The sequence below is a fragment of the Lepidochelys olivacea genome (genome assembly GCF_965140295.1).
Source record: "Lepidochelys olivacea isolate rLepOli2 genome assembly, chromosome: 28".
In the NCBI taxonomy this organism is placed as follows: Eukaryota; Metazoa; Chordata; order Testudines; family Cheloniidae; genus Lepidochelys; species Lepidochelys olivacea.
This window is the reverse complement of record NC_140438.1, coordinates 1102854-1130712: the sequence shown is the minus strand read 5'-3', so window position 1 is coordinate 1130712 and position 27859 is coordinate 1102854. Positions and strand designations below refer to the sequence as shown.

General features: G+C 64.1%; 1 protein-coding gene across 2 annotated transcripts; it reads right to left on the bottom strand.

Moving 5' to 3' along the window:
* Positions 1 to 21: 21 nt before the first annotated feature.
* On the bottom strand, positions 22 to 26522 carry LRCH4 (leucine rich repeats and calponin homology domain containing 4). Of its 2 annotated transcripts, none has more exons than XM_084616330.1 (18): positions 26294 to 26522; positions 9308 to 9452; positions 8887 to 9013; positions 8414 to 8519; positions 7930 to 8066; positions 7485 to 7603; positions 6970 to 7066; positions 6555 to 6642; positions 6203 to 6303; positions 5355 to 5422; positions 4984 to 5109; positions 4837 to 4897; positions 4679 to 4742; positions 4208 to 4321; positions 3922 to 4025; positions 2997 to 3134; positions 2386 to 2463; positions 22 to 486 (listed from the first exon to the last, which is right to left on the bottom strand). In XM_084616330.1, the coding sequence occupies exons 1-18, from the start codon at positions 26472 to 26474 to the stop codon at positions 349 to 351; spliced, it is 1992 nt and encodes a 663-aa protein (XP_084472456.1). In that variant the 5' UTR covers positions 26475 to 26522; the 3' UTR covers positions 22 to 348. The 2 variants fall into 2 exon arrangements, with proteins under 2 accessions (XP_084472456.1, XP_084472455.1); XM_084616329.1 differs by lacking the exon at positions 22 to 486 and adding an exon at positions 1008 to 1598.
* Between the last annotated feature and the right edge of the window lie 1337 nt (positions 26523 to 27859).

Genomic DNA, 27859 nt, shown 5'->3' with positions numbered 1-27859 from the left:
ACAGCCCCCCCCCTTGAGCTCAACACCCCCATCCTTACCCCACATCTGCTCACAACCTCCCCCCCTCCGCACTCTAGCCCAAGGGGGCTCGCGCAGCTGCCAGGCCGCCCTGGGGGAAAGCCGCTGGAGGGGACGGGTTGAGCAACAGGAGCTGGGCTTGGTCTGAGGATCCCACCGCTGACACCATTCCTCGCTATGGGGCAGGGGTCAGGGCCCCTCCCTGTACCGTCTGTGCTGTTGGGGTTGAGCCGGGCCCCCTACTGCCCCATATGGGGGAACTCTCAGCATTGTCCAGCCCCCACAGGGACCGGGGCGTTCTAGTCCCTGGCCCCTTGGCCGTGCCACCCCTCAGATCTTGCTGGAGGTGCCCTCGGGGGGCGTCGGCTTCTTCAGGGGCGGGGCCACAGTCAGCAGGGCCTGGACGGTCCGGGCCAGCGGCGCCAGGCTCTCCTCGTCCAGGACGTGCTGGGGCTGGCATAGGGCTTCCTGGGAGGAGAGAGGAGACGTTAGAGCTGGAGGCAGCTGCCTGGGCCTCCACCACCGGGGGGCGCTGGTGGAAGAAACCCGCCGCTCACGGAGGGAGAGCCGTCGCTCTGCGAGGGGGCGGGAGGGGAACTTTAGAGCAGCCGGGACGCCGGGCCAGATGGGCCCCTTGAACTGAACCATTCCAGCGAGCCCTGTGCAAGGCCAACCCACTGGGGCCGTGACCCGGGTCAGGTTCTGTGCAGCGCCCGGCCCAAGGGAGCCCCCAGTCGCCACGGGACCCGTGAACCGCCCCCCTGACCCCACTGCCACGGGGCCAGCGGGCACCCGCCCGGCCGCGCCAAAGCACAGACAAGCCAACGCAAACCAAGACAAAAGCCACACGGTGGGTTGGAGCGCTGCATTTCTCCACGAACACGACAGCGCGGGGGGCGTGACACACACGCGGCGGCTGGGACACGCCGGGGGGGGGGGGGGGCGCACGTAGAACAGGAAATCGCCGAAAGAGAAGGACCCACACGCTATTTACACATTTGTACACGCCGGCCCGGCGGACGGGCTCGGCTTTCAAATATATATATCAAATATAGAGCCGTATAATTTAACCGCGGTACGGCAGCCGAACCGAGCTGGCCGCAGGGCAGCCCGTGGCCACTGAGAGGCACTGGCGAGCTGGGGAAGGGGGCGAGCTCGCACCCCAAGGGGGAGCCCGGAGCGGGGCCCACACCGGGGCTCTGGGACCCACAGCAGGTCTCCGCAGGAGGAGGCGGGTTTGAAGTGGGGCTGGGTAGCGGGGATCCAAATCCACCAGGCCCCGGAGGGAGAGGACTGACCCAGCCCCCCACCCCACCGCAGGTCTCTCTAAGGCACTAGGGGGGGCCGGGGCCCCCCACGGCTCCTCAGAAGCCCCAGAGCTTGCAATAGGCCAGGAAAAGCAGCGACATCACGGAGACATAGAAGAGGGCGAAGCCGGCGAGGGGCCCGGGCAGGGCGGGCGCGGCGTGGGCAGCAGCAGGGCTCTCCTCCGCGGCTCCGGGGCGCAGCAGGGCCCACAGGGTGCCCCGGAGCCGCCCGGCATCCCCCTGGAGCACGTCGGAGGCGGAGCAGAGGGCGACCTGGGCCCGGCGAGGGAGACAAAGACAGGAGAGAGGTTAAGGGAGGTGCTGGGGAGCTGGCACTGGGGTGGGGGGCATGAGACCGGCTGGGGGCCCCCCTCGCCACGCGGGGCTGGCAACCCTGCATCTGCCAGCACCCAGGGGACCCTGCTGGAGCCAGACGGGGAGGGGAGTGGGGGCTGGTGGGTCAGAGCAGGGGGCGCTGGGAGCCAGGACTCCTGGGTTCTCTCCCCGGCTCCGGGAGGGGAGTGGGGGCTGGTGGGTCAGAGCAGGGGGGGCTGGAAGCCAGGACTCCTGGGTTCTCTTCCCGGGGTCAGTGCTGGGTGCTGTACGACGGGCCCCACGCCCAGCTGGGGGGGCCGTGCAGGGTCTCAGCCCCAAGGCTGCTGCCGTGCAAAGGGGTGACAGGAGCCGTCAGCACCGGCCCGGCGCCGGCCCAGAGGGGTGGGCGCAGCAGGGGATTCTGGGAGGTGACCCCAAGGCATGCTGGGAGAAGAGCCCAGCACATCAGCTCCTGTGGCAGGAGCCTATCAGCTGGAAGTCCATACCATTAGGCATGCCTGGGGCGTGGCTTGTGTGAGAGGGGCGTGGCTTGTGTGAGAGGGGCGTGGCAATTGCACTTGCACGAGAGGCTGGGACGGGGGGGGGCAGGGCTCTGCACCAGGCAGGGCAATTGCACAAGAAGGGGTGGGGCCTGCACTAGTGCAGACACATGGGGGCTCCACGTTCTGCACGGCACAGAAATGAGAGACCCCCCCAGCCCACTCGCTCGCAGCCCCCGTGTTACCTCCGGGACCCCCATGCGGCGACAGGCCTCCAGGAAGCTCTCCACGTTCTTCCGACATTTGATCTTGTTCAGCTTTGGCTGTGGGGAGAACAGAGAGGGGTGAGAGGGCCGGGAGGCGGGGCCGCGGGGGACTAATGGGGGCAGGGCTGGGGGGCTAAGAGGGGTGGGGGGCCAGGGAAGCCCAAACTGCTGTCCCGTCATGCGGATGCTCAGGTTTCGTTTCAAGAAGAAAGACGCAGACCAGCCCTCCGTTGTGCAGATAGACCCAGAGCTGGGGAGGGAACCCAGGCGTCCTGGCTCCCAGCACCTCCCCCCACCCCACCAGCCCCCACCCCCTTCCAGAGCTGGGGAGGGAACCCAGGCGTCCTGGCTCCCAGCACCTCCCCCCACCCCACCAGCCCCCACCCCCTTCCAGAGCTGGGGAGGGAACCCAGGCGTCCTGGCTCCCAGCCCCCCCTCCTCTACCCCACCAGCCCCCACCCCCTTCCAGAGCCGGGGAGAGAACCCAGGCGTCCTGGCTCCCAGCCCCCCCTGCTCTGACCCCCCAAACCCTACTCCTCTCCCGGAGCCGGGCGAGAACCCAGGCGTCCGGGGCCCGGATCCCCACTCACCACGGCGGGAGACGGGACGTGGATGAAGGGCACAGAGCGTGGGCGCAGGTGGTTGGCCAGCTGGCACAGCACGGCCCCGTTGGCCAGGGCGTCACCCAGGTCCTCCGCCAGCGTCACGCTGAGCCGCGACTCGATGGCCTGCGGGGGGGGGAAGAGATGGGCGGGTGGGTGGGGCTCACGGACCCCCCCCACGCACGTGCTCACTACAGGGAACTTACACACAAGGCAGGTGTCTAGGGGAATGTCAAATTACTTCCCTGGGCAGAGCCGGGGAGAACCCAGGAGTCCTGGCTCCCAGCCCCCCCTGCTCTAACCCACCAGCCCCCACTCCCCTCCCAGAGCCGAGAGAGAACCCAGGCGTCCTGGCTGCCAGCCCCCCCTGCTCTAACCCACCAGCCCCCACTCCCCTCCCAGAGCCGGGAGAGAACCCAGGCGTCCTGGCTCCCAGCCTTGCAGTCCCTGGTGTGGGATCTCAGCCAGGCTTTCGGGGTCCGGGGGCGGGGAGGTGTGCCGAAGTGGGAACGTTCTTAATGCTTTGTCTGAATACTGTGTGCGTGCCTCAGTTTCCCCACATGTCACTCCTGTATCTAGGGGGTGGGATTGGTGCAGCGACCCCTGGAGGCAGCTGTGACGGCGACTGGCTAATGGGGCTCAGAGACCAGCCCACACTCTGTAGGCTGATGGCCAGGCCCGTCCCCTGCTGAGGAGCCAGCCGGAGGGGCCGGGAACAGCACCCTGGGGACCGGTTTGCCCAGGAGACAGATGAAGCCCGAGTGGTGGGGGGGAGGAGGCAGGGGCCTTTGGGGGGCGTGGGAGGGGTCCCCAGAGGCCCCGCACAGCGGGACTCGCTGCGTGGAGCTCGCATGGGGACCGGGGGGCTGAGCGCTCCCAGGGTGGAAGCTGGGGGGGTGGGTCGCAGCTGTACCTTGCGGAGCTGGGCTGTTAACTCCTTCTCGTCCATGTCGTGCGAGCCGGCCCGTAGCCGCAGGGGGTGCTGGGGGTCCGCACTGGAGTCGTGGGGGGTGCAGGCTGCGGAGAGGACGGCAGGGCTCAGGGGGACAGAGTCGCACGGCTGGTGGGGAGCGCGCGGCCCCGGGCAGGTCTGCAGGCCGTGGGCAGGATTCGAACCCCGGACCTGCAGAGCTGCCGGGCGCCACGGCAGGACCCCGGCCCGCCAGCAGAGGGGGACAGAGCCGCGTGGCACCACCTACCGGAGCCGGGTTTGATGGCGGTCCGCGACGAGGAGCGGAAGAGGAAGCTGCTGGGCTTCTGGGCCGAGCCGGGCTCCCGTGCCAGGGGGCTGGAGACCTGCGAGGGGGGGGACTCTGGGGGGCAGGGGGAGAGGGGAGGTGAGATCCTGCCCCACAGCACCCCCCAGTGGCACAGCTGGAACCTCAGTGCTGCAGGTCCCTTCGGCCAGGATCAGCTACCCCAGGGGGACCCGTGTCCCATGCCAGAGCCGGGAGAGAACCCAGGAGTCCTGGCTCCCAGCCCCCGCCCCGCTTTAACCCACCAGCCCCCACTCCCCTCCCGGAGCCGGGGAGAGAACCCAGGAGTCCTGGCTCCCAGTCCCCCTGCTCTAACCACCAGCCCCCACTCCCCTCCCTGCGGACACTCCCTGGCCATGTGTGTCCTGCTGCCCCCCTGCACCCCGAGTGTTACCCCGCCCCCCCCGCACTCACCCTGCTGCCGGGGCGTCTGCCCAGGGGACGCCGAGCTGGGGATGCCAGACGGCTGCTCCGTGACCTGAAACAGACATGGGGGAGAAGAGTCGGCCTGAGACCCATGGGGTCCATTTCCCCCCCCAAACCCCTTCTGACCCCAGTTGCTCCCCGCTCACCTGGGCCCTCGGCTTCCTCTGGGGCAGGCTGCTGCTCTCTTTGGACGCCATCCTCAGCAGGCTGTAAGAGAGACAGAGAGGGTCAGGGGGGCGGAGGCCGAGACACCCCCACCCGGCCCTGGCGGGGGGCCTGCCCCCCCCACGTACCTGTCCCGCTTCTCCAGCGCCTGGCTCCGCAACACCTGCTGCTGCCGCTCCCTCTCCTGCCAGATCTGCAGTGTCTCGGGACGCCTCCGCTCCTCGCTGGGGGGCTCTTCCTGGGGAGGGCTGGGCCTGGCGGGAGGGATTGGGGGCATTGGTGGGGGAAGGAGAACCCAGGCCAGCACTCCGCAGCTTAGTTTCCCCTCCGGGGGGGATGTGGGGAGGTGTCAGGTGAGAGGATAACAACCTACTACAGCTGAATGACGACTAAGACCCCTCGCCAGGCGCCGAGATGTGCCCACCTCTGGGGCGGGGCAGCTGGTGACGCGGGGAACCCTCACCTGTCTCGGAACAGGCGCTAACCAGCTGCTGCTCACCTGCTGTTCGGCACCTTCTCCCCGACATCGGCTCTCTGGGGAAGGCTCCTGTCTGCTTTCCGCTTCTCCTGGGCACAGAAGGCAAGAGGGAAAGGATTAGGGAGAGAATTAGGAATGCAGGAGTCCTGGCTCCCAGCCCCCACTGCTCTAACCCCCCAGCCCCAGTTCCTTTGCTGCGGTCCCATTTGGGGAGGGCTCTGGGCCCGCAGGTACGGCTCTGCCCCACAGCTGTGCCCCCAACTGGCAGGAGCAGGGGCCTGAGCCGGAACTATCCCTCAGAACTACATCTCCCAGGATGCACCATGGCCAGGGACTCCCAGGATGCAAGAGCCTCACTCTGGGGCCAGACCAGGGTGCACCGTGGGAGATGAGTCTATCTAGGGACCCCAGCCACAGAGGGAACGGAGGCTTGAGGCACCTAAATTACACCTCCCATGATGCAACTGCCTCCCTCACCCTGAGGCCAGACCGTGGGGCACCATGGGAGACGTAGTCTGACTAGGGAGCCCGGCCCAGCGGGGAGAATGAGAGGCGTGAGGCGAGCGAACCACAACTCCCCCGAGGCAGGGCGGCAGTGGCGCCCGAGAGACGGATTTCAGGGTTCGAATATTTGCCAGAAAACCTAAATTCTCTTGGGTCTGGGGGCAGAGCCATGACCCCATTTTGGGCCCAGTGTGATACCTCTCTCTGCCCCGGGCCAGTTCCTCCCCTCACCGCCTAGGGGGCAGCACCCCCTGCTGGAAGAGAGGACATCCAACAGGCCCAGAGCAGAGCACTGCATCCTGGGAGTTGTAGTCTCCCCGACCCACACACTGAGGGTGCGCCCAAGCCCCCACAATCCCCCTCACCTCCGCCGGGGCCGCGCCCTGCGAGCTGGTCTCCGGCTTGCCCGCCTCCTCCTCCTCCACGCTGCTGTCGATGAAGTCGATCTGCTCCAGCTCTCCGTTGGCTGTGGGGAGGAAAGGGTCAGCGGGGCGGCTCCGCTCCCAGGTGCCCAGCGAAGCCCTGGCAGATGGGGGCTGCCTGGCATGTGTACATGTGGGGACCCCTCACGGCTGGGCCAGACAAACGCGGGGGCTCACGGATCACCTTTGTCTGCGGCAGGCACCTCCCCATGGGTAACGCTGGGACCCCGGGAGCTGGGGTGGCGCAGGATCTGGGGCGAGGGAATCCCACCTGGGGGGACCAGACCCCGCTCACCTGCCCTGTCCCGCTTCTCCTTCAGCTGGCGGGGATCACGCACCAGCTCTGCGATGCGGAACGACAGGTCGGAGAACTCGTCTGTGGACTGAGAGAGCAGAGGTGGCAGGTGACTCTCGGGCAGGGCTCGGGGGGCGCAGAGGGGGTCAGAGGCCGGGACTGCCCGGCGCGGGTGAAACGGACCGACCCACGCAACTGACTGATCCATGCCGCGCACAAGTGAAAATGACCCAGAGCAGCACCTAACCAAGCCACCCCCCATGTCTCCCGCCTGCCACCCGGCTCCTCCTCGCAGTCCGCTGGCTCCCAAGCAGCGCTGGCCTTGCCTTGGAACGTGGGCCCCTGACCCACTGCCCATCGCCGGGGGCTAGGAAGGGGGGCCATCGCTGGGGGCTGGGGGCTGCGCGGCCCGTACCTCGTTCCCAGACCACCGCTTGCTGCCGCTGTCGACACTGTTGAAGCCGGAGTCCAGGCCGCCGTACTGCCGGCCGGGGTAGAGCTCGTCGGAGAGGCTGAGGGGCAGAGAGAGGGACGGGCGGGGGAGGAGGGAGAGGGGCTTTGAGATCCGGTGCCGGAGAAGGCGCTTCCCAAACCAGACCAGAGCCTGGGATCAGAGGGGCAGGGGAGTGACGGAACTTGGCACTTCCTCCCCAAGCTCTCAAGAAAGGGGCAGATCCAGAAATAGAACCCAGGAGTCCTGGCTCCCAGCCTCCCAGCCCCCACTCCCCTCCCAGAGCCGGGGCGAGAACCCAGGAGTCCTGGCTCCCAGGGGTTGGGGAGCCCGGTGGGTTTGCATCTGCTGGAGGGGCAAGCGGTGGGAACAGGATGAGCGTCGGAATCCACAACGCCCAGCAGCACTGGGCTGCCATGCGGGGGCCGGACAAGCCGGGTCGATCCCAGGTCCCCCCCACCCCGGTGAAGCTCTCTTACCAGGTGCCGAAGCCGGTGGGCCGGCTGGCCCGGGCGAAGTCAGCTAGGTCAGGCACCGCTTTGCTGCAGGCTTCCAGGTTGAGGTATTTGAAGATGTGGATTTTGCCTTTCAGGCAGATCTGGGGCGAGAGACGGGGGGCTTCTTAGGGCTGCGCTGAGGGAGCCCCCACCCCCTTACAGAGTCACAGGCCGGAAGGACCCATGGGATCTGACTCTGGCTTTCACCAGCAGCCCACCCCCAGACAGGCTCCAGGCTGCATCGGGAGAGAGGGAGGCTCCCCTGGGGAGACGGGTCCCATGTCAGTCACCCGCACTGCGGAAAAATCGGTGCCTCGTTGCCCAGTGGGACGGGCCTGGCTTTACTGCCCTGCCCGCCCCCCCAGCCCTCCTTCCCCGGGTCAGTTTCCTTCCATCCCGCTGCCCCCGGGGCCCCGCCCTGGCTCACCTGCGCGGGCGGCGACTGGAGGGGGTTATTGTCCAGCAGGATGGTCTGCAGGTGCCGGAGGTGCCGGTAGCAGACGGGGATTCGGGCGATCCGGTTGCAGGAGAAGTCCAGGCGGACCAGGGGCAGCTCCGACAGCTCTAGGAGTGGCAGAGGGGCCCGGTGAGCGTGGCATGGGCCATTGGAAACGCCCCAGCTGCGCCACGGCTGGGATCCGTGGGGAGTCCCAGCTCCACCCAGCACCCCCTGGTGCTGGGGCATGGGGGCCACGGTGAGCTCAAGGAGATGGGGGGCTAGAATCAAGACCCAGACCCATCTCCCAGGGTGCTTGAACAAGGAGAAAGGGCCCGAAAGGTATTTGCGCTCCGGCCCTTTAACTACCAGCTCACTGGGCTCGCAGGACTGGTGGCTTCCGTTCCCACCCTGTGCTTGATTGGCTGGAAGGACTCCTGCCCCGGGATTTAAAGAGACAGAGAGGGGCACTGACCTTCAGGCAGGGCTGTTAGCTGGTTCCTCCGGACGTTCAGGTCTCGCAGGGTCTCCAGCTGGCCCATGCTGGCTGGCAGGGACTGGAGTTCATTGCAGCTCACGTCCTGGGGGAGAGGTTGGTTTAGCAGGGCCTGGCGGTGGGGGGAGCAGGAACACCAGCCCCCAATGGGAGGGGTTCGTATCTCGCTGTCAGGGCCTCAAAGGGAGCGGGGCGTTCGGGGCTGGCCGGGGAGTGAAGACCACACAGCGGGGGCACAATGGAATGACGCCGCCCTGGGGCCAGCCCTGCCTGCCAGGGGAGAGTGCCCCGCCTGAGCCCCCCACCCCGCTCCCTGCGGTGTTGGGTTTTCCCTGGCAGTCTCCCAGCCCCGGCCAGAGCCTGCGAGGCGGGAGGGACCTGGTGGAGCCGTGAGCCCTGCGGGGTCCCCGTTTTGCAGGCCAGGCCCCAGCGCGCCCACCGGCCCCACTCACCAGCTGGCGCAGGTTGCTCAGCGAGCCCGTCTCGTCGGGCAGCGAGGCCAGCTTGTTGTTGCTGGCGACGAGGACTTTGAGGGGCAGGAGACAGAGGCAGGGCGGGAGGGAGGTGAGCTGGTTCCGGCTGCGGGGGGAGAAGGAGCCGCTAGAACCATGGGAGGAGGGAGTCAGGCCCCAACACCGGGATCTGGGCAGTGTCAGCCCCCTTTGAGGGGCACGCCAGCCCCTTCCCCAACTGAGTCGCTCATAACTGTGGGCCTGGGGCCCCCGGAGCTAAGAGGGCCCAGGAACCCGGGAACCAAGCCATGGTGTGCCAGCCACGAAGATCCCTCCAAGCGGGGGCCAGTGGGTGCCAACGGGGCCGGATCCCCCGGATTTTGCAGGAGCTCTGGATCCCTCCCCCCGGCCCGGCTGTTACCTGAGGTTCAGGTAGGTGAGGGATTGCAGGTTGGCGATGGCCGGCGGGATGGTCCGCAGGCAGTTATGGTACAAGCTCAGGCCCTCCAAGGAGACCAGGTGGCAGGCGTCCTCGGGCACTTCAGCAAAGCGGTTCCGGGAGAGATCTGGGCGCGGGACAAGAGGGGAGGCCGTTAGATGCCGCCCACTGTCTGCACCGAGCTCCTGGGCGTCCAGCTACAGGCAACTTGCCCGCCCAGGCCCCCCAGGAGGGGTCTGTCAACCCCCCTCCCCCCCCGGCACGCACACACCAAGGGCAGGTTTTCCTTAGCCTGCTCCCTGCAGAGGCAGGGCGGGCGACCCAGTCTGAAGGGGCCTCGTTAGCTGGGGAGCAGCCCGAGTGTGTGGCTGGCCAGGCGTGGCTGCAGAACAGCTGGGGTGGGTCGGGGGGTACCCTCCTGAACCCGGTGTCCAGCTGGCGTTCCCGACTGTCTGCGGCTCACGCAGAGAATGTCTTTGGGGCTGCAGACTGGAGCAAGGGGATGTCCACGCAATTGCTGGGGGAGGGGGGGCTGGGGCTGGAAAAGGGACCTTTCTCAGTTTTAGAGGGGAAACTGAGGCAGGGTGGCCAAGCCAGGAAGATGTGTCCTCTCTCCCAACCCCTGCTCTAACCACCAGACCCCACTACCCTCCCAGAGAACCCAGGCGTCCTGTCGCCCTGCCCCTGCTCTAACCACCAGAGAACCCAGGTGTGAGGCCGCGCACCACTGACAGAAGGGAGGTGGGGGGACATGTGCCATGTAATTCCTGTAAATCGACCTCACATAGGCCAATTTACATCTGCAGGGAGATGCAGCGTTAGTCCCTCCACCTCGGACAAGGGGGATCAGGGCCCAGCCCGAGCCCAGAGGGGCTGGGGGGAAAACGCCATGCGTGGCCGTGAGCACGGCAGTATTGGGTGGGAGCCCTTTAAACAGCTGGACCTGTGTTTGCTCAACACAGGTCCCAGAGAGATTTCGCCTCCCAGCCCAAGAGCAGGGTCACGGTTAAATCCCCCCCTGCAGAGAATTCAGACCCAACCCATCCCAAAGAGAAATGAGGAAGGGGAGAGATTTGTGCAAACGTTACATAGTTTCACTTTTCCTCATCACACTGATCAGCACTGGATGCCTTTGGGGAAGGTCTGCAAGTCTCTTGCTGCAAACAAGACCCATGCATCCTGGCTCCCGGGAGCAGAGAGGCCACGGCCCAGCCGGGAACGAACCCAGGAGTCTTGGCTCCCGGGAGCAGAGAGGCCACGGCCCAGCCGGGAACGAACCCAGGAATCTGGGTTGAGCCAGAACTGGAATCCCGCTGTTCCCGCTGGTGTAATAATAGGAGGGGGCAAATTGTGATTTCCCCAAGAGCTAAACTGAGGCGAGAGAGTTTTCCCACCACAAATTGGTTTGTCTGAGCTTCTCTTTCCTCTCCACGTTTGTCCTCCCGGCTCCGCACCTGGGGCAGGACAGACTCACCCCTCTGGGTTTTGTTGTTCTGGGAAGTCCTGGAGGCACAGAGGAGCTAGCCGGCCGTGCCGCGTGTGGGTTTTCAAGCAGCAGCGAGAACACTGCCATAGACATAACTGGAACGGGCCGTCTCAGAGCTCTGAACACGAGGCTTAAGCGGTTTAAAAAAATTCCTGGCTTCTTACAACAATTTGCTTTCTACAGGCATTAAAACCTGGGCACCTTCTAAGGCCAAATTGTGCCTGTCGCGAAGAGAATTTCAGCCATTGAGGCAAGTTTGTCTGTTTCTTTCGAATACAGGTTTGAATACCTGCATTTACGCGAGGGACACAAAGGGCTTTGATGTGTCTTGTACCAGGAGTGACAGGGTTTTTACATGGCGGGAGCGGGCGAGCGGGGGGGAAGGCGAGACGGAAGCAGGATTAGTCGTCCCAGGCAAGCAGAGAGCGAGCGGCTGGGAGCCGAGGCTGGACAAATCCAGCCTGGAAAGAAGGCCCCCCCATTTGACCAGCGAGGGGGACGAACCGTGGGGACAAGGTGGTGGAGCCTCCGTCCCCGGCCATGTTTAAATCCAAGGATTTCCCCCGGCCCTGCACTGGTGCGAGCAGGAGGTAATCGAGATGCAGGAGCTCAGATGGGAGGACCTCAGGGTTGATACAAGGCCGCGATCGGCACATTTCGGCACCCAAATACCTTGTGTGGTGGCGTCAGGCCAGACTTCCAAAGTCCCTTGGAGGGACACAGGAGAGAATGACCCTTCCTGCCTCCCCCTTTCATATTCGGGACTCAAAGCTCTTCGGGGCCGGGACAGGCTCTTCTTGTGGGTCCGGGCAGAGCCTGGCACAATGGGGGGCCCTGATCTCGGTCGGGGGTTCCGGGCAGAGCCTGGCACAACAGGGGTCCTAATCCCAGCAGGGCTCCTGGGCTCTCCCCTAACCCCAGGACGGAGGAGGACGAACAGCCGAGCTTGCCGGCCTGGAACGTTCCAAGTCGCCGGGGCTGCGAGCAGCTGGCAGGAGACCAGCCCAGCACTCATCGCCGAGAGAAGGGCTGACTCAGGAGCCGTTTCCCTGCACACACACGCAGGCTCCGGGCCGCAGCCGCCGGCAGGGTAAATGTTTTGTTGACCGCGCGACACAGAGAGGCCCAGCCAAGCTGCCAAGAGGGTATGGAACTTGGCACAGAGCGCGCAAGCCTCTGGCAGGACCCGGCCAAGGAGAAGAGCCGTTCCAGCAAGACATTGACGAGGATCAGTCCTGGGCACTGGCTCTCTCTGGGCTGAAATGAACAAAGCTTTAAAAGGAGACGCTGGAAAAATCAGAGAGGGGCGGAGAAGAGCCACAAAATGCAGAGGAAAAGCAGGACAAGGCTGGAAGGACAAAGCCAGCCGCTTTCCCGTGGGAAACAGGGCACTGATGGGAGTCTCTTTGGCCCAAACACCCTGGGGCAGAGGTGGATTGGCCATCTCTCGACGCCGTCCCACCCGGCCTTTCGGGGAGAGACGCCTTCGCCCCGCCAAGCGGCTGGGTGCCATCCAGGGCCAGGGGTGAAACCTCTGGCCTGCACTTCACAGGACATGGGACCAGCTGACGAAAAGTCTGCGAGTAAGAGGGAAATGGGGCCATGTGACAGCCCACACCATTTCCCCACAGAACAGCACAGCCCTCGGGACTGGGGGTGGCACACACCGCGCACTGCTGTGACGCACAAGTCTCCTTACAAAGCGCGCAGTGCGGGAGGGGATCTGTTCCCAGCCGATCAGAGCCCCCCCACGCACCACCCCTCCGGCACTGGGGCTGCCTGTTTACACATTAACCGCACACGGAACAGGGGAATTCCGGCTCCGGAGCCGATTTCACGCCCCAGTGAAGTCCGAGGGCCAGCCAAGAACTAAGGCAGGGCCGGGACTTGCACCAGCTTTCTCTCTCCTGCCCAGAGGAGGCGACGACCCCACCTTGATGGGGGAGGGGGGTATTGGGCCCAAGTTCTAGGATTCATGGGACAGGCACACTCATGCCACCTGCAGAGAGGAATGAAACTGGCATCTAGTGATTAGTGAGATCAGCGCCCCGTCGTGCCAGGCGCTGCCCAGACACATGGCGAGAGACAGGCCCTGCCCCAGCTGAGATCAGGGCCCCGTCGTGCCAGGCGCTGCCCAGACACACGGACAGGCCCCTGCCTGAGGTTGGGTGGGAAAACAAAGCACTCTCTTTCCGGGCTCTCCAGCTGAGCCCCTGAGAAACGCGGGGATCCCAAGGAGGAGCCCTTTGGAGAATGTGGCTTTTAACAACGAACAGAAAACGCAGCCGGCAGCTGGAACGATGCCCCAAGAGCTACATGCCCCGGCCGAATCCCCGTGAGGGTGCGGGTAGCTGTTCCTGGGAGGCTGGGAAGGCGAGGCAAAGGGACCCTGTAAGGCTGCACAGAGAGACAGAGACCAGGGGCTGAGAGAGCAAACAATTCCCCTTTTGTCATGGAGGGCAGGATCCTGCGAGCTACGACCCCCAAGGTGGGATCTTCCTTTCATCTCCAGAGCATGGAGCCACCCGGGGATGCCCCAGCCCCTCGTCCCATGGCAGGCCGAAGCCCAGCAGCGGGACCGCGGGCTGCGCCAGCAGGCTGTGTAAACACACAGCCATCGGGCCGCAGCTGCCGCTCCCGTGCAAGGCAGGAAGTGGAGGCGGCCTGCACTTGAAACTCCTAGACAGATCTAAAGACTTGGCCGAGGAAACCGACCCCCTGGGGGACCCTCTCTACCAAAGTACATGACTTCGTCCCAGAATAGCTCGTAGATCCGCAGCCTTCCCGGCCCACAGGCCGCCTCTCTCCGGAACTGGCGTCCAGAATGGCGAGTTATTCCAGAATGGCTAAAACACGCCGGTAAACCCTGATTTCCCCGCCGGGGCTAAGGATCCGAGCCACGTGCCACTGGAGGGTTTGCTAGCATCCGACGGCAGGCTAATGCCTGCGGCTGTTCTGCCGGGCGATGCCGACAGCTCGCGTCCTAGCTGTGACAAAGCTTTTGCTTTTGGAATCGGCGTCTACTGCCATGAAATCATTAGTATCGGACCAGAGCCCCCTCACAATTTCCTGCAACTCTGGAAATTTAAGTTAATAAAAATACGGGGACAGGTGGGGGAAGCAATGCTCAGGGATCAGGTGCAGGCCGGGTATGGCAGAGGCAGGCTGGAGGAGGAGTCGGGAGCGAGCAGAGACCAGGCTTCTTGGGCACAGAACGAGTGGGAGCAGCAGGCGTGGGGGATTTCGTCGGACGAAAGCCGCCTGCCACGGGGTGTTTCTGCTGCGGTTAGGCAGGCGCTTTGCCGGACTCACAGCATCCATTTCTCCTCCCAATGGAGCGGGGCCCCAACTATGGCGCACGGCTCATGCCTGACCCTTGGAACTCCTCGGGGCAGGGCAGGGGGCACCTAAGGGAGATGTCAGTCGTCCAGTCTGGAACTGGGTTGGGACACCCCATTCCCTTGGATATTAACAACGATCCCAAGTGACGCACCCCAGGCCTCAGAGGGGCGTAGCTCCTAGGCCAAAGGACACCCTTTCTGTTCCCAGCCGGCACATTTGCCAGGTGGCTGCGGGCAGAGGAAGTGACAGGGTGAATTCAGAGAGGAGCCCGCGGCCGGCAAGGCCCAGGTGCAGGGAAGGGCCCCGAGGCCGACCAGGGATGGCATGTGGATCGCTCCTGAGGAGACTCCGAGCTGGGCTGGGATTGCTCACTGTGGCTAGTGAAGGCAAAGGAGGTGCTGGCCTGGGGGGAGGTCAGGGACCGAGGGAGGCTGGAGAGGAGGCTGTGAACCAGCAGATGACGGAGGGTGCAGACAAGCCCCCCCACCCCCCCGTAAGAGCAGCAGGGGGCAAACAGCCCAAGTGGTTTGAAGACAGAGCTCAAGGGGTTTATGAACGAGACTGACAGGCGGGCAGGAATCGGAGCACGCCGCAGGAGAGCGATTTCTAGCTGGCCCAGCGCCCCTTCGCCGATGGGCATCTGGGTTGATCGGCTGCCCTGGGCTCGTGCCGTGGCAGTGGGTCGTTCAGGCGAAGGGTGGCCCGGGCAGCTGCCGCCAGCCGGACAGCCCCCCGGGGGAGGCGAAAGCAAAGCGACGCAGCGGGCCCGGACCGGCTGAAACGCCAGCCTCCGGCTAAAAATACAAAGCAGATGTTCCCCTTCTCAGCTGACGGGGCAGCTCCCTCCGCATTCCACGCACGGGGAGCCGCAGGTGAGACATTCTGCTGGGCCAGAAATAACCCGCCGGCAAGCGCCGGGGGGGGTTAGACCAAGTGCCAAGGGAGAGATTAGAGCGGCCAGCCGGCTGGCTTCGGGGGGGGGGGACGGGGGACAACACGGGGCCTGTCTCCTCTAGGGGGCGCCGGCTCCCATCCGGCCCCAGGACAGGGATTGCCTGGCTCCGGGAGTGGGGGTATGCGGGGAGGTGTATGGCCGTTGGGCACAAAACCATGTCTCATGCTGCCCAGGCCAGGGCTGGGGGGCGCGGTAAAGCCCCTCCTGGCTGCTGGGAAGGCAGGGGCCTGGGGTGGGAGTCTAGGGAGATTCCACCCCCTTACAAAGCTCAGAGGGCGTCCGTCCGTCCCCCCCCCCGTCTGCTGGAGCCCCATGTGAAGGGAGAACAAACAAACGCTCACTGACCGGGTGAACAGCTGAGACCGGGGGGGAGGGAGTTCTGCGTTTGAAGTGACACCTCCCCTGCGGCCCCCACCCCGCTCTACTGACCTACCTAAAAATAGCCCTGGTGGAGAGCCACAGATTGTATTCCCGCTACTCCCATACGAGCTGCCTGCCCGCCGGGTTTGCCGAAAAACCGGCCCGTAAATTGCTCGCCCGAGAATGGGCCCCTTTTTCTGGAGCCTATGGGGCAGGTGGAAGGCAGCACGACAGAATGGTTAGAGCAGGGGGAATCTCTTCAGCTCTACTGTGGCCTCGAGCAGCGACCCCATGCCTCAGTTTCCCCTCCTCAAACGCAAGCGAGGTTGCCACCTGCCCCTTGGTGGATCTGCAGCCAGGAGGCGGCACAGAAGACAGCAAACAGGACCGCCGCTGTCCGAGTGACGCCACCCGAAGCACTGAGCCGCGATGGGGGCAGGCTCCGAAGCGAGGGGCAGAACCGGAGGATGATCCCAGACTCATTTCCTGTTACAAGCCAGGCCCTGGGAGAGTTTCAACACGCTGCAGACGTACCCGGCAGAGCTGTCTCCTTGTGGGGGGAGGGAGCAACCCAGCCACCCTTCTCAGTCAAGAGCCTGGCTTGGTCACGACTCTGGGTTATATTCCCCGTGCCGAGCAAGTCCCTGTACCCCCGTGCCTCAGTTTCCCCCTCTGTGCACGTTACTCTCCGGGGTTCATAACCACTCTCTGGGGTCCGATGAAGTGAGCTGTAGCTCACGAAAGCTTATGCTCAAATAAATGGGTTAGTCTCTAAGGTGCCACAAGTCCTCCTTTTCTTTTCTCTGGGGAAGATTCCTCTCATGACCCACCACCCTAGGGTTGTGCAGTGCTGGCTCCAAGGTGCTATCGCATCATACCTGATGAGCTCTGGCGGGCGCAGTGGGTATTTCCCAGCCCCCTCGCCGCGGCCAGGTCTGGAACAGGTGGGACAGCCGCAGCCAACCCCCCGGGGTGGGTAGGAGCTCTGCGAAGGGCTGTCGACAAAGCTGGGCCCGATGCCAGCTTGCGATATGACAGCAGCTTTGTCTCAAAGATGGCTCCGGGTCCTCAGGAAACGTGGCAAGGGCGCTGGGCGAGGACCCCGGAGAGCAGGGATTCGCTCCTAGCTCAGTCCGTCTCCCTGAGCACGACTGGCTCGTGAAGATGATCTCGGCACCTTTGGGGATCCGGGCCCAGTTCACGGCACAGACGTTCAGCACCTAGGGACTCTTGCTGGATTCCAGGGTTCTCCATCTCTCGAGGGCCACAGCCAAGAACAGACGCTCTCCTGGAAGACGATTTTGGCCAGCACAAGCTCTTGGGCTCAGGACAGGGGAACTGGGGAGAATTTTCTAGCCTGGGTAAAACAGGAGGTCACAGCAGCTGGGCTAAACTCTGGGATTTCGGCATTTCTCTTGTGGCAAACAAGGCCACTCCAAGCGGTCACTGAGGATTTGCCATCACCTGCTGCTGTAGGGGGGAGGAACGCCGGGATCTCAGAGAACGTCTGGGCACAGTTGCAAATTCTTTCATTCCCAGGCTTGCCTCGGTGCCCGCAGGGTGGCTCCGAAGAGCTGGTAATTCCCCCAGACTCAAAGCATAGAGGAGTTTGCTTGTCTTAGGCCTAGAAACAACATTGGCCTCCCCCTCCCGCCTCTTAATAGCCCGTTGTTTGGTGGAAGAGAAAGGCTGTATTGTTTGCAGCCACCTCCTTTCATGCTGGCTGGGCCTCCAGCGGCGTACTGCACCGGATAGTGACATCTGCCTTCGCCCCGAGGACGTCGGCCGAACTGGAGATGGTCCAGAGAACCCCGAAAATGGGGGAAAGAACTGAGCGCATTGGCCTAGAGAAGACGGGGTGGGGGGCGGAGGGGGATGCCAACTGGTCTGTGTCCAATTAAGCTGATTGCAAGGAGATTTAGGGCAAAAGGTATGGCTGAGCTGGGGCCCAGGGGGGCATTAGGAGGAGAAATCGGTGCCATGAGACTGGTCAGTTCTTTCCGGATTTCGGTCGGACGCCAGCAGGCCTGGGGTGGCCGGTCAGCGTCCGTGGCTGCCGTCCCCGGCACGGGTAACCGAGAGCGGCTGGGGGCGGTGCGTGGCGTTCTCCGCCAGTCCCCTGGGAGGCCAGGCAGGGCGCGGCCGCCAGCAGCGCACAGAGGGGCTGTGGCAATTCTCGTTTCCGAGCAGCCGGCAGGATGTGGCTTTCGAGCCGGCAGCGTTCTCTGGGTGCGCTGCTGGCTCCGGAACCTCCTGCCACTGCCTCGGCCAGTGCCCGCTTCCTCCTTTGCGCACCATGTGACGGGGGACGGATCCAAACCCAGGCGGCACACAGGGGGTGGGGGGGAGCCCAAATCCCCCCGACGCACCCCCCCCAGGAAGGATGCCCCCGCGTGGGCTGAAGGGACCCTGCCGCGCCAGAGGGGACCATTAGATCACAGAAATGTAGGCCTGGAAGGGATCTCAACGCCCCTCGCCCTGAGGCGGGATTATGCAGATCAGGACAGGTCTGACCTCCCGTGCGGCACTGATGGCCCCCACCTACCCTGGAGGATCTGGGCCCCAGGAAACACCCCACCTAGCCCTGAGCAGCAAAGGGAAGGAGGGTATTTGGGTGGGGGAGACCCCAAGCAGGGAGTCAGAATGCCTGGGTTTGCCTTAGTCTCCCCATCCTGCCGTGCAGGAGGGACCAGCCCCGTGATCCTCCCACACCAGGGTAGGGCATGGGGGTTGCTCCATTGTCAGCCGGGGGTCTAGAGGGGATGTCTGGGAGCCCGAGGCTGCCTGCCTGCCTGCCCGCCCCCCCACCAGAGTCATGGTTGGCCCACAGAGACAGATTTACCCAGCGGGGATGCTTATCCTGGTCACCCTCAGCTCAACCCCCTGCCCCAGGAGAGCGTCCACACTGGGTTAGGGGAGTTATCCTGGGATAGCTAGATTGGTATGAAACCAGCCAATCCGGTCCATACAGTGAGCAAGCACCAGCTTTGAACCAGTTCGGTTCTTAGCCCCAACATGTCCAGCTGGGGGGCTGGCCTGGACTGAACCCTTATCATCTCCAGTGATCCCTGGCCCGTCTTGGGCCCATGGCACCCGTTAGCTCCTGGCCCTCTCGGGGGTCGTGATCTTGACGTATTTATAAAAAGCTAACCCGGCCTCACTCTGGTTCCACCCGCAGCACCATCTCTCCCCCCCCCAGCCCCCGAGATAAAAACAGGGCTGTATCACCCAGCCCAACCGAGGACAGCGTGTGTTGCGCAAGACTCCCGAGTTCCCGTTCCACGCCCAAAAGACACCACAAAAGGAAGCCGCTGAGCTGAGGGGAACGCACTGAACCAAGGGGCACACGTTTCAGCAGGAACGTGCTGCTCCGGCAGCGGGCATCACGGGGACTCGATTATGGGGAGGGAATCCCGGGGCTCTTTGATCCAGCAGAGAAAGGCAGGACAGGGCCCAGCGGCTGGAGTTAAACCCAGCCCCGTTCCAACGGGAAACGAGGCACCGTTTTTTCCTCATGGCGTAGGTGACTCGCCATTGGCACAAGCTGCCCAGGCCAGCAGGGAGACTCCATCTCTTGTGAGGCAGGCCAGAGCCTTTCTGGGAGATGTTCAAGGCCAGCCCAAGGTGTGGGGCGACCAGGGTGAACTCTCTGGCCTGGGCTAGGCAGGAGGTCGCGCTCTAATGGACCAGCGGAAGCAGCCCAAGGCCAGCTGCTCATCCCCTGCCCAGGGGAAACTGACAACGCAGCAATAGGAAATGCTTTATTAGCTCGGCCCGACACGGGAGCACCAGAGCGAGGCCTGGGGACGGCACATAGTGGTTCCTGCCTGACAGAGACCCTGGTGGGCGGCCGAGCCTCCGGCCAGCACCTCCAAAGGGCAGGAGACAAGTCCCCCAGCCCCAGGGGCACAGCAGCAGCTCCATGGGCACTCAGCCAGAGGGGTCAGGCAGCACCCCCAGAGGTGCCAACTACACCCCAAACCGGGTGTACTCTCCGTCTTCCCCCACCAGAGCTTTCTCCTCCTGTGACAGGACTGGCCAATCAGCCGTCCACACCACCCCTCTCGCCCTCTTTGACCTTCCCGCCCCCCTCAGCCCACAAATCATGCAATCAACAGGCCCGCCCCTTTCCCACCCTTTGATTTTTAAGCCTTTTTTTTTTGTTTTGTTTCTAATTTAAATGTTCACAGCTGCACAGAATCACGGGGGGGTTGGTTCGACAATCACTGAATGATGTAGCTGCTGAGAATCACAAAGCGACAACGTCATAAAGTATCACAACAAAGTCTCAACGGGGCAGGTCAAAATACACAAAGCAAACGGCCTGAGATCCACGCATCAGACCCCCGTCTGCCCTTCGTTGGCTAAGCCCATTGGTAACTCGCCTACTTCCAAAGTCCAGAGCCCTGGACTTCAACTAGTAAGTTCTCAAGTCGCAGATTTCTTCCTTTGCCTACCTGTACATTTCAGTTGTGGCTGGAATATATATCTGGCCCTGTGGGTGTGTCCAGGGAAATAAACGCTGACCGATAACAATCGAAACCAGCTTATGGCCAGAAAGAACCATCGAGTGACCTCCGGTACATTACAGGCCATTACAATACTTCCCCCAGCTCACCCTGCATGGAGCCCAGTCGTCTGTGCTGGGCTAACGCATCTCCCGGAAAGGCTCTGGGCTGGGTTGGACACCATCCAGAGATGGAGAATTTGCCACTTCCTTTGGGAGTTTGCTCCCCTGGTTAACTGACCTCTCTGGGAAAAATCGGTGCCTCATTGCCCATTGGAATGTGTCTGGCTTCAACACCCAGCCACTGGGCCTCGTCCTGCTGTTCTCCACTGGATCAAAGAGCCCTGTATACCTGGGGTTTCCTCCCTGTGCGGGTACGGGAGTGCCAGACGGCACCGTGAATCTACGCACTGACAGATCAGACTGCAGCGAGTGCAATTAACCACCCAGGGCTGGAGCGGCCTTTGAAATCTCTGCCTCGTCGTGCCTGGCGGGTCAGAGCCGAACACAGTCAGCCCAGCCAGGACTCCCGCTTCCATTGCTGGCTGAGGTGCATTTCAGCCCCCCAACGGCATGGGTATGGCAGGGTTCAGAGACACGGACCGGTAACGGAGATGGAGTGTGGCTACCCTGCGCTTCAGGCACTCAGAGATGGGAGACAGAGGAAGTATTCTGAGTTTGTGCAGCGCCTAGCGCCAGAGCGGACCAGGGCTCCCAGACACTACCACAATACACCTAACAAATAACGCCCAGCACCTAGCACCGGGGGTCCCGGGACTCAACAGGTGCTCCTGCCACACAAGTACAGACAAAGTGACTTGCCCAAGGCCACGCAGATAATCCATGACTCAGTTTCCCTCATCTGTAAACGGATACCTCCACTGTCTGAGGGAGTGATGCTTTGCTGGGGGTGGGGCTCTTGGCTCCCACAGGAACACAGGTGCCAGCCCCGTGTCCAGATGGAACCAGATCCAGTCCTAAGGACTGAGCAGTAGCACGGGAGAGATGCTGTTTTGTGCCCCATGGCGTGGGCTCGGGGTCTAGCTCTCCAGCTGCAGCAGAGACAGAGGATGGAGCACGCTGGAGCCCGAGTCCTTATCGTGTTCCTAGAGGCCCCCTGGCCCCGGCACACAAGGCCCAGCCGGCTGAGGGAGGTTGCAGCGCAGCCCCTCACCCAGCGCTCTGGGCACGGGATCCGGAGCCGGGTTTGCTCATAGTGAGCTGAAGGAAAAGCTGGAGTCAGCCGACAATTGACTCACACGCTGCCGAGCGACAGAGGGGATCTGGGTCACAGCTGGGACTGAGGCTGGCCTGGCAGGGCCCACCCGAAACGCAGCCGAGATCTCAATGGCTTCGATTATTGCAGACAGGGCAGGGGGCCGGTGAGAAGGGGCTGGCAGCTTTCCAGCTGGCGCAACGACCATGTTATGCCAACACACCCGGCTGGGAGCTGGCCCTGCGATTCGGGGGAGAGCAAGAGGACGTCAGGGAGAATGTCATAGCCTTAGGGAAGTCACGCCCCTTTGTGCCTCAGTTTCCCCCTGGTGTATGTTGCTAAGTGAGGGCTTAGCTGAAGGAAGGACGATATAGTGGGCCTGAGACACAGGAGACCTGGATGTAGGAATCCCCTTGCTCCAGCAGACACCCTGGGTGACTTTGTGTGAGGCAGGCTGCTTTTCCATGCCTCGGTTTCCCCATCTGTGCAATGGGGATCATAGGCCCTCCCTGCCTCCCAGGAGGATCAATACATTAGAGCGTTGGGAGGGAGAGATGTACCTAAGGCAGACACACAGCCCCTCATGCCTCAGGGCTGCAGCCGAGCTAACTCCAGGGTCAGGGCGAGACGGGAGGGCAGGTGACCCCACACCTTCCCGTGGCAAGGAGTTCCGCAGGTTAACTGTGCGCTGCACACTTCCTCTTATCTGTATGGAACCAGCTGCCTATTCCTTCGGTGCGTGACCCCTGGTGTGTGTGTGTTGCGTGAGGGGTAAATAACACTTCTCTCGTCCCCTTCTCCACTCCACTCGTGACTGTATAGACCACTCGCAGGGCTGTGTGAGCAAGCCCCCCTCCCGCCGCTCGCAAACCAAGTTCGGCCGGGAGTGCTGTCACTGCCCCACAGTCTGCGCCTCAGTTTCCCCCCTCTGTCAAATGAGCCTGACTCCACCCACCAGTCACACAGTTCTACTCCCGAGTGGCTCCCCCAGAGGGGGCGGGATGACCGGGGCTGTTCGTTCGAGCCCCTTCCCAACTTGGACAGCAGAGGCAGAAGGAAGCAATTTACACGGTAGGGCCTAGGTTACAGTGCTGTCACTTGTGAACTCTGACGTGACTGAAAGCTCACCAGGGCCTGGCCTCTCCTTTCAGGGACTGCCCATTTCCCCGCCAGAGGAACGGCGACCTGACGCCATTCCTCCCACGGCCTCCAACACCCTGGCACCTGCAGCGCGGACACACCCCAAGCTAAGTCCTCCTCTGCTCTGAACAAAGGCAAAACCAGGCTGAGCTCGTTGCTGCAGGCTTGGGAACGTTTCGGGGGTGGGGGGGGAAGAGTCTAAATACAGGAATGAAAACATCCCTCCCGGAGGTTCAGCAGGCAGAGGAAATAAACCTTTAAACACAGCCTGCGATTAAAATAAACTTTGAATTGCAGGCTCCTGAAACGACCCGGTTCCCCTTCACGCTGCCGGTGCTTTTCTAGGAGCCGTCCTTCTCGGGAGAGCTGAAGCAGTGCTGGGTTTTCTAGTACAGCTCGTGAAGAGCTTGGGATAAAAAACCTGCAGCGTGAAATCCCCGACCTCGCCTTACAGCCCGTGACAGCTGGTGGATTTGCGGCACAGAAAGCTCTGCGGCTTTAGGCTTGTTCTGGCAACAGGCCTTGGGCCCGGAGAGAGACAGAGTTACAAGAGGGACAAACTGGCAGCGTCCAAGTGGAACACACACCGTTTTACGAGGGGGACGCGAGCCAGCGTGCTGAACAAGGCACAGTCAGAGCTGAATTCCCTCAGGGCTCCCATGCCAAGGGTGTCTTTGTGGCCAACCTACCTACCATCCCGCGGCGGAGCGGGGCCCATGGAGGGGAGACACGGCCTACGCCAACCCACCTACTGTCCCGCGGCAGAGCGGGGCCCATGGAGGGGAGACACGGCCTACGCCAACCCACCTACCGTCCCGCGGCGGAGCGGGGCCCATGGAGGGGAGACACGGCCTACGCCAACCTACCTACCGTCCCGCGGCGGAGCGGGGCCCATGGAGGGGAGACACGGCCTACGCCAACCTACCTACCGTCCCACGGCGGAGCGGGGCCCATGGAGGGGAGACACGGCCTATGCCAACCCACCTACCGTCCCGCGGCGGAGCGGGGCCCATGGAGGGGAGACACGGCCTACGCCAACCTACCTACCGTCCCGCAGCGCAGCGGGGCCCATGGAGGGGAGACACGGCCTACGCCAACCCACCTACCGTCCCGCAGCGGAGCGGGGCCCATGGAGGGGAGACACGGCCTACGCCAACCCACCTACCGTCCCGCGGCAGAGCGCGGCCCCTGGAGGGGAGACACGGCCTACGCCAACCTACCTACCGTCCCGCGGCGGAGCGGGGCCCATGGAGGGGAGACACGGCCTACGCCAACCCACCTACCGTCCCGCAGCGGAGCGGGGCCCATGGAGGGGAGACACGGCCTACGCCAACCCACCTACCGTCCCGCGGCAGAGCGCGGCCCCTGGAGGGGAGACACGGCCTACGCCAACCCACCTACTGTCCCGCGGCAGAGCGGGGCCCATGGAGGGGAGACACGGCCTACGCCAACCCACCTACCGTCCCGCGGCAGAGCGCGGCCCCTGGAGGGGAGACACGGCCTACGCCAACCCACCTACTGTCCCGCGGCAGAGCGCGGCCCATGGAGGGGAGACATGGCCTACAGCAACCTAGCCTGGAGCCCGCTCCATCTTCTCCAGGTGAATGAGGAGTTTCAGCAAGTACCCCTGCCCCGGGCCCCCCGCCTACGCTTCGGGGTTTGCCATCGCATTCTCCCAAGTCCAAATATTGCCTGCACCGTCGGAAATGAGCAAGAGCCCCCACGAGGAACAGGAAGCCGCCTCGGGGAAGGGAAGAGTGCCACCTGGCAAGGCGCTACGGGGGGCGCTGAATGAAGGGGACAGAGAAAAGCCCCACCCCGCTCCCCCCACGCAGTTTTGACACAAGTCATCATCTGCCCACCGCAAAGCTCCTCGGAAAAGGGAAGAGAGCAACTTCTTCTCTGTTTGCCAGAACATGCCACAGCACAGCCAGGGGAAGTGACTGGCCTGAGATCACCCAACAGATCAATGGCAAAGCTAGGAATGGAACCCAGGAGTCCTGGCTCGCAATGCCCCTGCTCTGACCCAGCAGCCCTCGCTCCCCTCCCACAGCCGGGGAGAGAACCCAGGCGTCCTGGCTCCCAGCCCACCTGCCCTAACCTACCAGCCCCCACACCCCTCCCAGAGCCGGGGAGAGAACCCAGGCGTCCTGGCCCCCACTCCACTGAACCAAGCCAATATTCCATGAACTGACATATTACTTGTAACAACAGATTGTAACGAAATGGGTTGGAAACCCTTTAAGCCACCAGCAGAAGAAGGAAGTTAAGTCCCCATGACTCAGCCTTGCCACTCAGACCCAGAGCACCCCAGAACATCTGTCCTCTGTGGGCCTTAGTGCTCCTGCCACGCCCCCAGGGACCACCCCCAGCAGCTACACCGCAGCAGCTTGCCCCTGCTCAGCCCCAAGCCCTGGGGATCAGGGCTCGGCAGCTGCACAGCCCTTAGCAAGTCAGCTCGAACAGGGCGAGATTGGTGCAAAGCAGCTGTACAGGAAGCGGCCCAGCACGAGTATCGTAAACAAAGAGGAGGGCAAATCACAGGGGTGGTACAAAATCTGGGGCCAAGGGACTCACGTGGCAAGACTGCAAGGGGGGTTTCCCACAAACCAGTCATCGGGTGAGAAACCAGAGGGTGCAGAGAAGAGCCACAAGGATGTGAGAGCGAGAAAGGGAGAGACCTAAGGATCTCTAGTACCAGGCTTCCCACAGGGCCACCCCGTGTCTCGCCATCCCATCCGCATGTCCCTGTCCCTGCCCTGAAAAAGCACCCCAGGGGCTGTGCGTCTGCCTTAGCTGCATGCGAGCGCCCCCAGGAAGAGAAAGGACGCCTCGGGAGACAGGGGCTGCCCTGGGAATTCAGGAGAGCGGGGTTCAGCTCCTGCGTGATCTTGGGAAAGTCAGGTCAGCTCTGCCTCAGTTTCCCATCTGTAAAATCCCTTTGCCTTGTCTGTAGGTTGCCTCCTATTTGCACCATAGGGCCCCGATCTCGGGGCGACCGTAACACCCATCTCCAATCCAGTCAACGGTCCACGAAGTCACCCGTTTCGGAGCCGTTTCACTTCCAGGTGCCTCAACGGCGCACCGTTCGCAAGTTTCCTTGTTTGCAGGAGAGACGCTGGTGGAGCCAGACGGACGGCGACCGGCACAAAGAGCGCCCGGCACCTGCTGCGGTAGTGACCCGGGCTACAGGCCGGCGCCAGGCCTGGACTGGCACCCCGGACGCTGCCCGGGGCTGGCGAAGGCCATCGCGGGGCTGAACGGCGCGGTGCCCTGGGGCACAAAGGGCCGTGTGTCTGGCCCCCCCGGCCCATCAGAACGGCTTTGTCTCGGCAGCTGCGGCCCCCGGGCGCCCAGCCCCCGGGGAAGCCGCCAACGGCAGAGCCAGCAGGAACGGGGTGCGAAGAGCGACGGGACGCGGGCGAGCACCCCGGGGTGCGGGATTCGCCCATGGGGAGGGTGTGGGGGCCCGGAAGCGGCTGGGGGGCAGAAACCGGGGAGGGGGGTGGCAGGGCGGGGCGCCCAGGGGCAAAGTAAAGGGGGCGGGGCCTGGCAGGGCGATGTGATGACAAGGGGTGCAAGGGGGCGGGGCCTGGCGAGATGGGGGCGGGGCATGGGGGAGCCTCCACAGAGAACAGGGGCTATGAGGGGGAGGGGGACCAGGCAAAGGAAGAAGGGGCGGGGCCGGGCGCGAGGGGGGCCGCTGGCCGGGGGGCGGGGCCGGGCGCGAGGGGGGCCGTTGGCCGGGGGGCGGGGCCGGGCGCGAGGGGGGCCGCTGGCCGGGGGGCGGGGCCGGGCGCGAGGGGGGCCGCTGGCCGGGGGGCGGGGCCGGGCGCGAGGGGGGCCGCTGGCCGGGGGGCGGGGCCGGGCGCGAGGGGGGCCGCTGGCCGGGGGGCGGGGCCGGGCGCGAGGGGGGCCGCTGGCCGGGGGGCGGGGCCGGGCGCGAGGGGGCGGGGTCTCACCGGCCTGGGTGGTGTCGCTCAGGTCCCAGCGCCGCGCCGCGCCGCCCGGGAAGAGCCGCAGCCGCCGCCCCGCCAGGCTCAGGCTGCCCGACGCCGCCGCCTCCTCCAGGGCCCGCTCGGTGGCGGGCCCGCCGGGCGCGGGCGGCGGGGGCAGCTCCGGCTCCGCCTCGCCCGCCGCCATCCCGGGACCCGGGGACTCCGCTCGCCGCGGCCGCCGCTGCGGGACTGGCCGGCCGAGGCCGCGAGGGGGAGCCAGCCCCAGCCAAGGGGGCGGGGCCGGGACGCCGCCGTGGCCAATCAACGGGCAGGGGCGGGGCTCGCAAGGAGGCAGCCAGTGGCGCCTGGTGGGGAGCTCCGCTCGGCCAATCAGGCTTGAGGAGGGCGAGGCCTAATGCTACACGGCAGCCAATCCGCTCTGAAAGGGCGCGGCCTCTGCCTTAGCCTCACCCAATCACAGCGCCTCTAGGGTACCTCACACGGCTGCTACTCTGAACCTAGGGTAGTTTAGCCAACCAGATAACAGGAGGCGGGCCGTATCAAAAGCTCAGCCAATCACGTCGGGGAATGGACAAGTCGGCTTGCCCCGCCTCAGCTAATGGCAGCGTAGAAGGCGGAGCTAGCTTACCCGCGGCCGTCAATCATAGCCCAGGTGGCGGGGCTTAAGTTCCATAATGACCCAATCCCAAGGCTAGCTCTCCCCAACCAATCAGCTCAGAAGCTGTGGGGAACGCCTCACCTGATTCAGCCAATCACATTAGGAAAGGCGGGGCCTTCTTATGATTGACAGCATATCTACCTATCAGAACACGGCTCCGCACGCGTCTGCGTCAGAAGGCGGCAACAGTTGAATGCGGGAACTGCCTGGTATGGGGAACGGAGCTGTTTCAGCGGCTCAGCCAATCACACGCGGAAGAATGCGTTGCATGTTAAGAGTGACAACTGACTGGCCAATCAGAGGTATATTCCCGTCCGAGGGGCGGTAAATGCCGTGAAGCGAGAGTGACAGCCCAGCTGGCCAATCAGAGCGCGAACCACCACAGGGGAGGCGGGAGATGCCCTGAGCGAGAGACAGCGCAGCTGGTCAATCTGAGAAAGAATCACTCCGGGTGGGCGGGCACTGAGAGGAGAATGACAGGGCAACTAGCCAATAGCAAGAGAAGAAGATGTGAAAAAAGGGCGGGACCTAAGATTAAGACACTCATGACTACCTCAGGCCCATCCCCCTCTCGTGCGAGGCCCCGGGGGAGGGGAAGCCCCCCCCTCTCGTGCAAGGCCCCGGGGGAGGGGAAGCCCCCCCCTCTCGTGCGAGGCCCCGGGGGGAGGCGAAGCCCCCCCCTCTCGTGCAAGGCCCCGGGGGAGGGGAAGCCCCCCCCTCTCGTGCGAGGCCCCGGGGGGAGGCGAAGCCCCCCCTCTCGTGCGAGGCCCCGGGGGGAGGGGAAGCCCCCCCTCTCGTGCGAGGCCCCGGGGGGAGGCGAAGCCCCCCCTCTCGTGCAAGGCCCCGGGGGAGGGGAAGCCCCCCCCTCTCGTGCGAGGCCCCGGGGGGAGGCGAAGCCCCCCCTCTCGTGC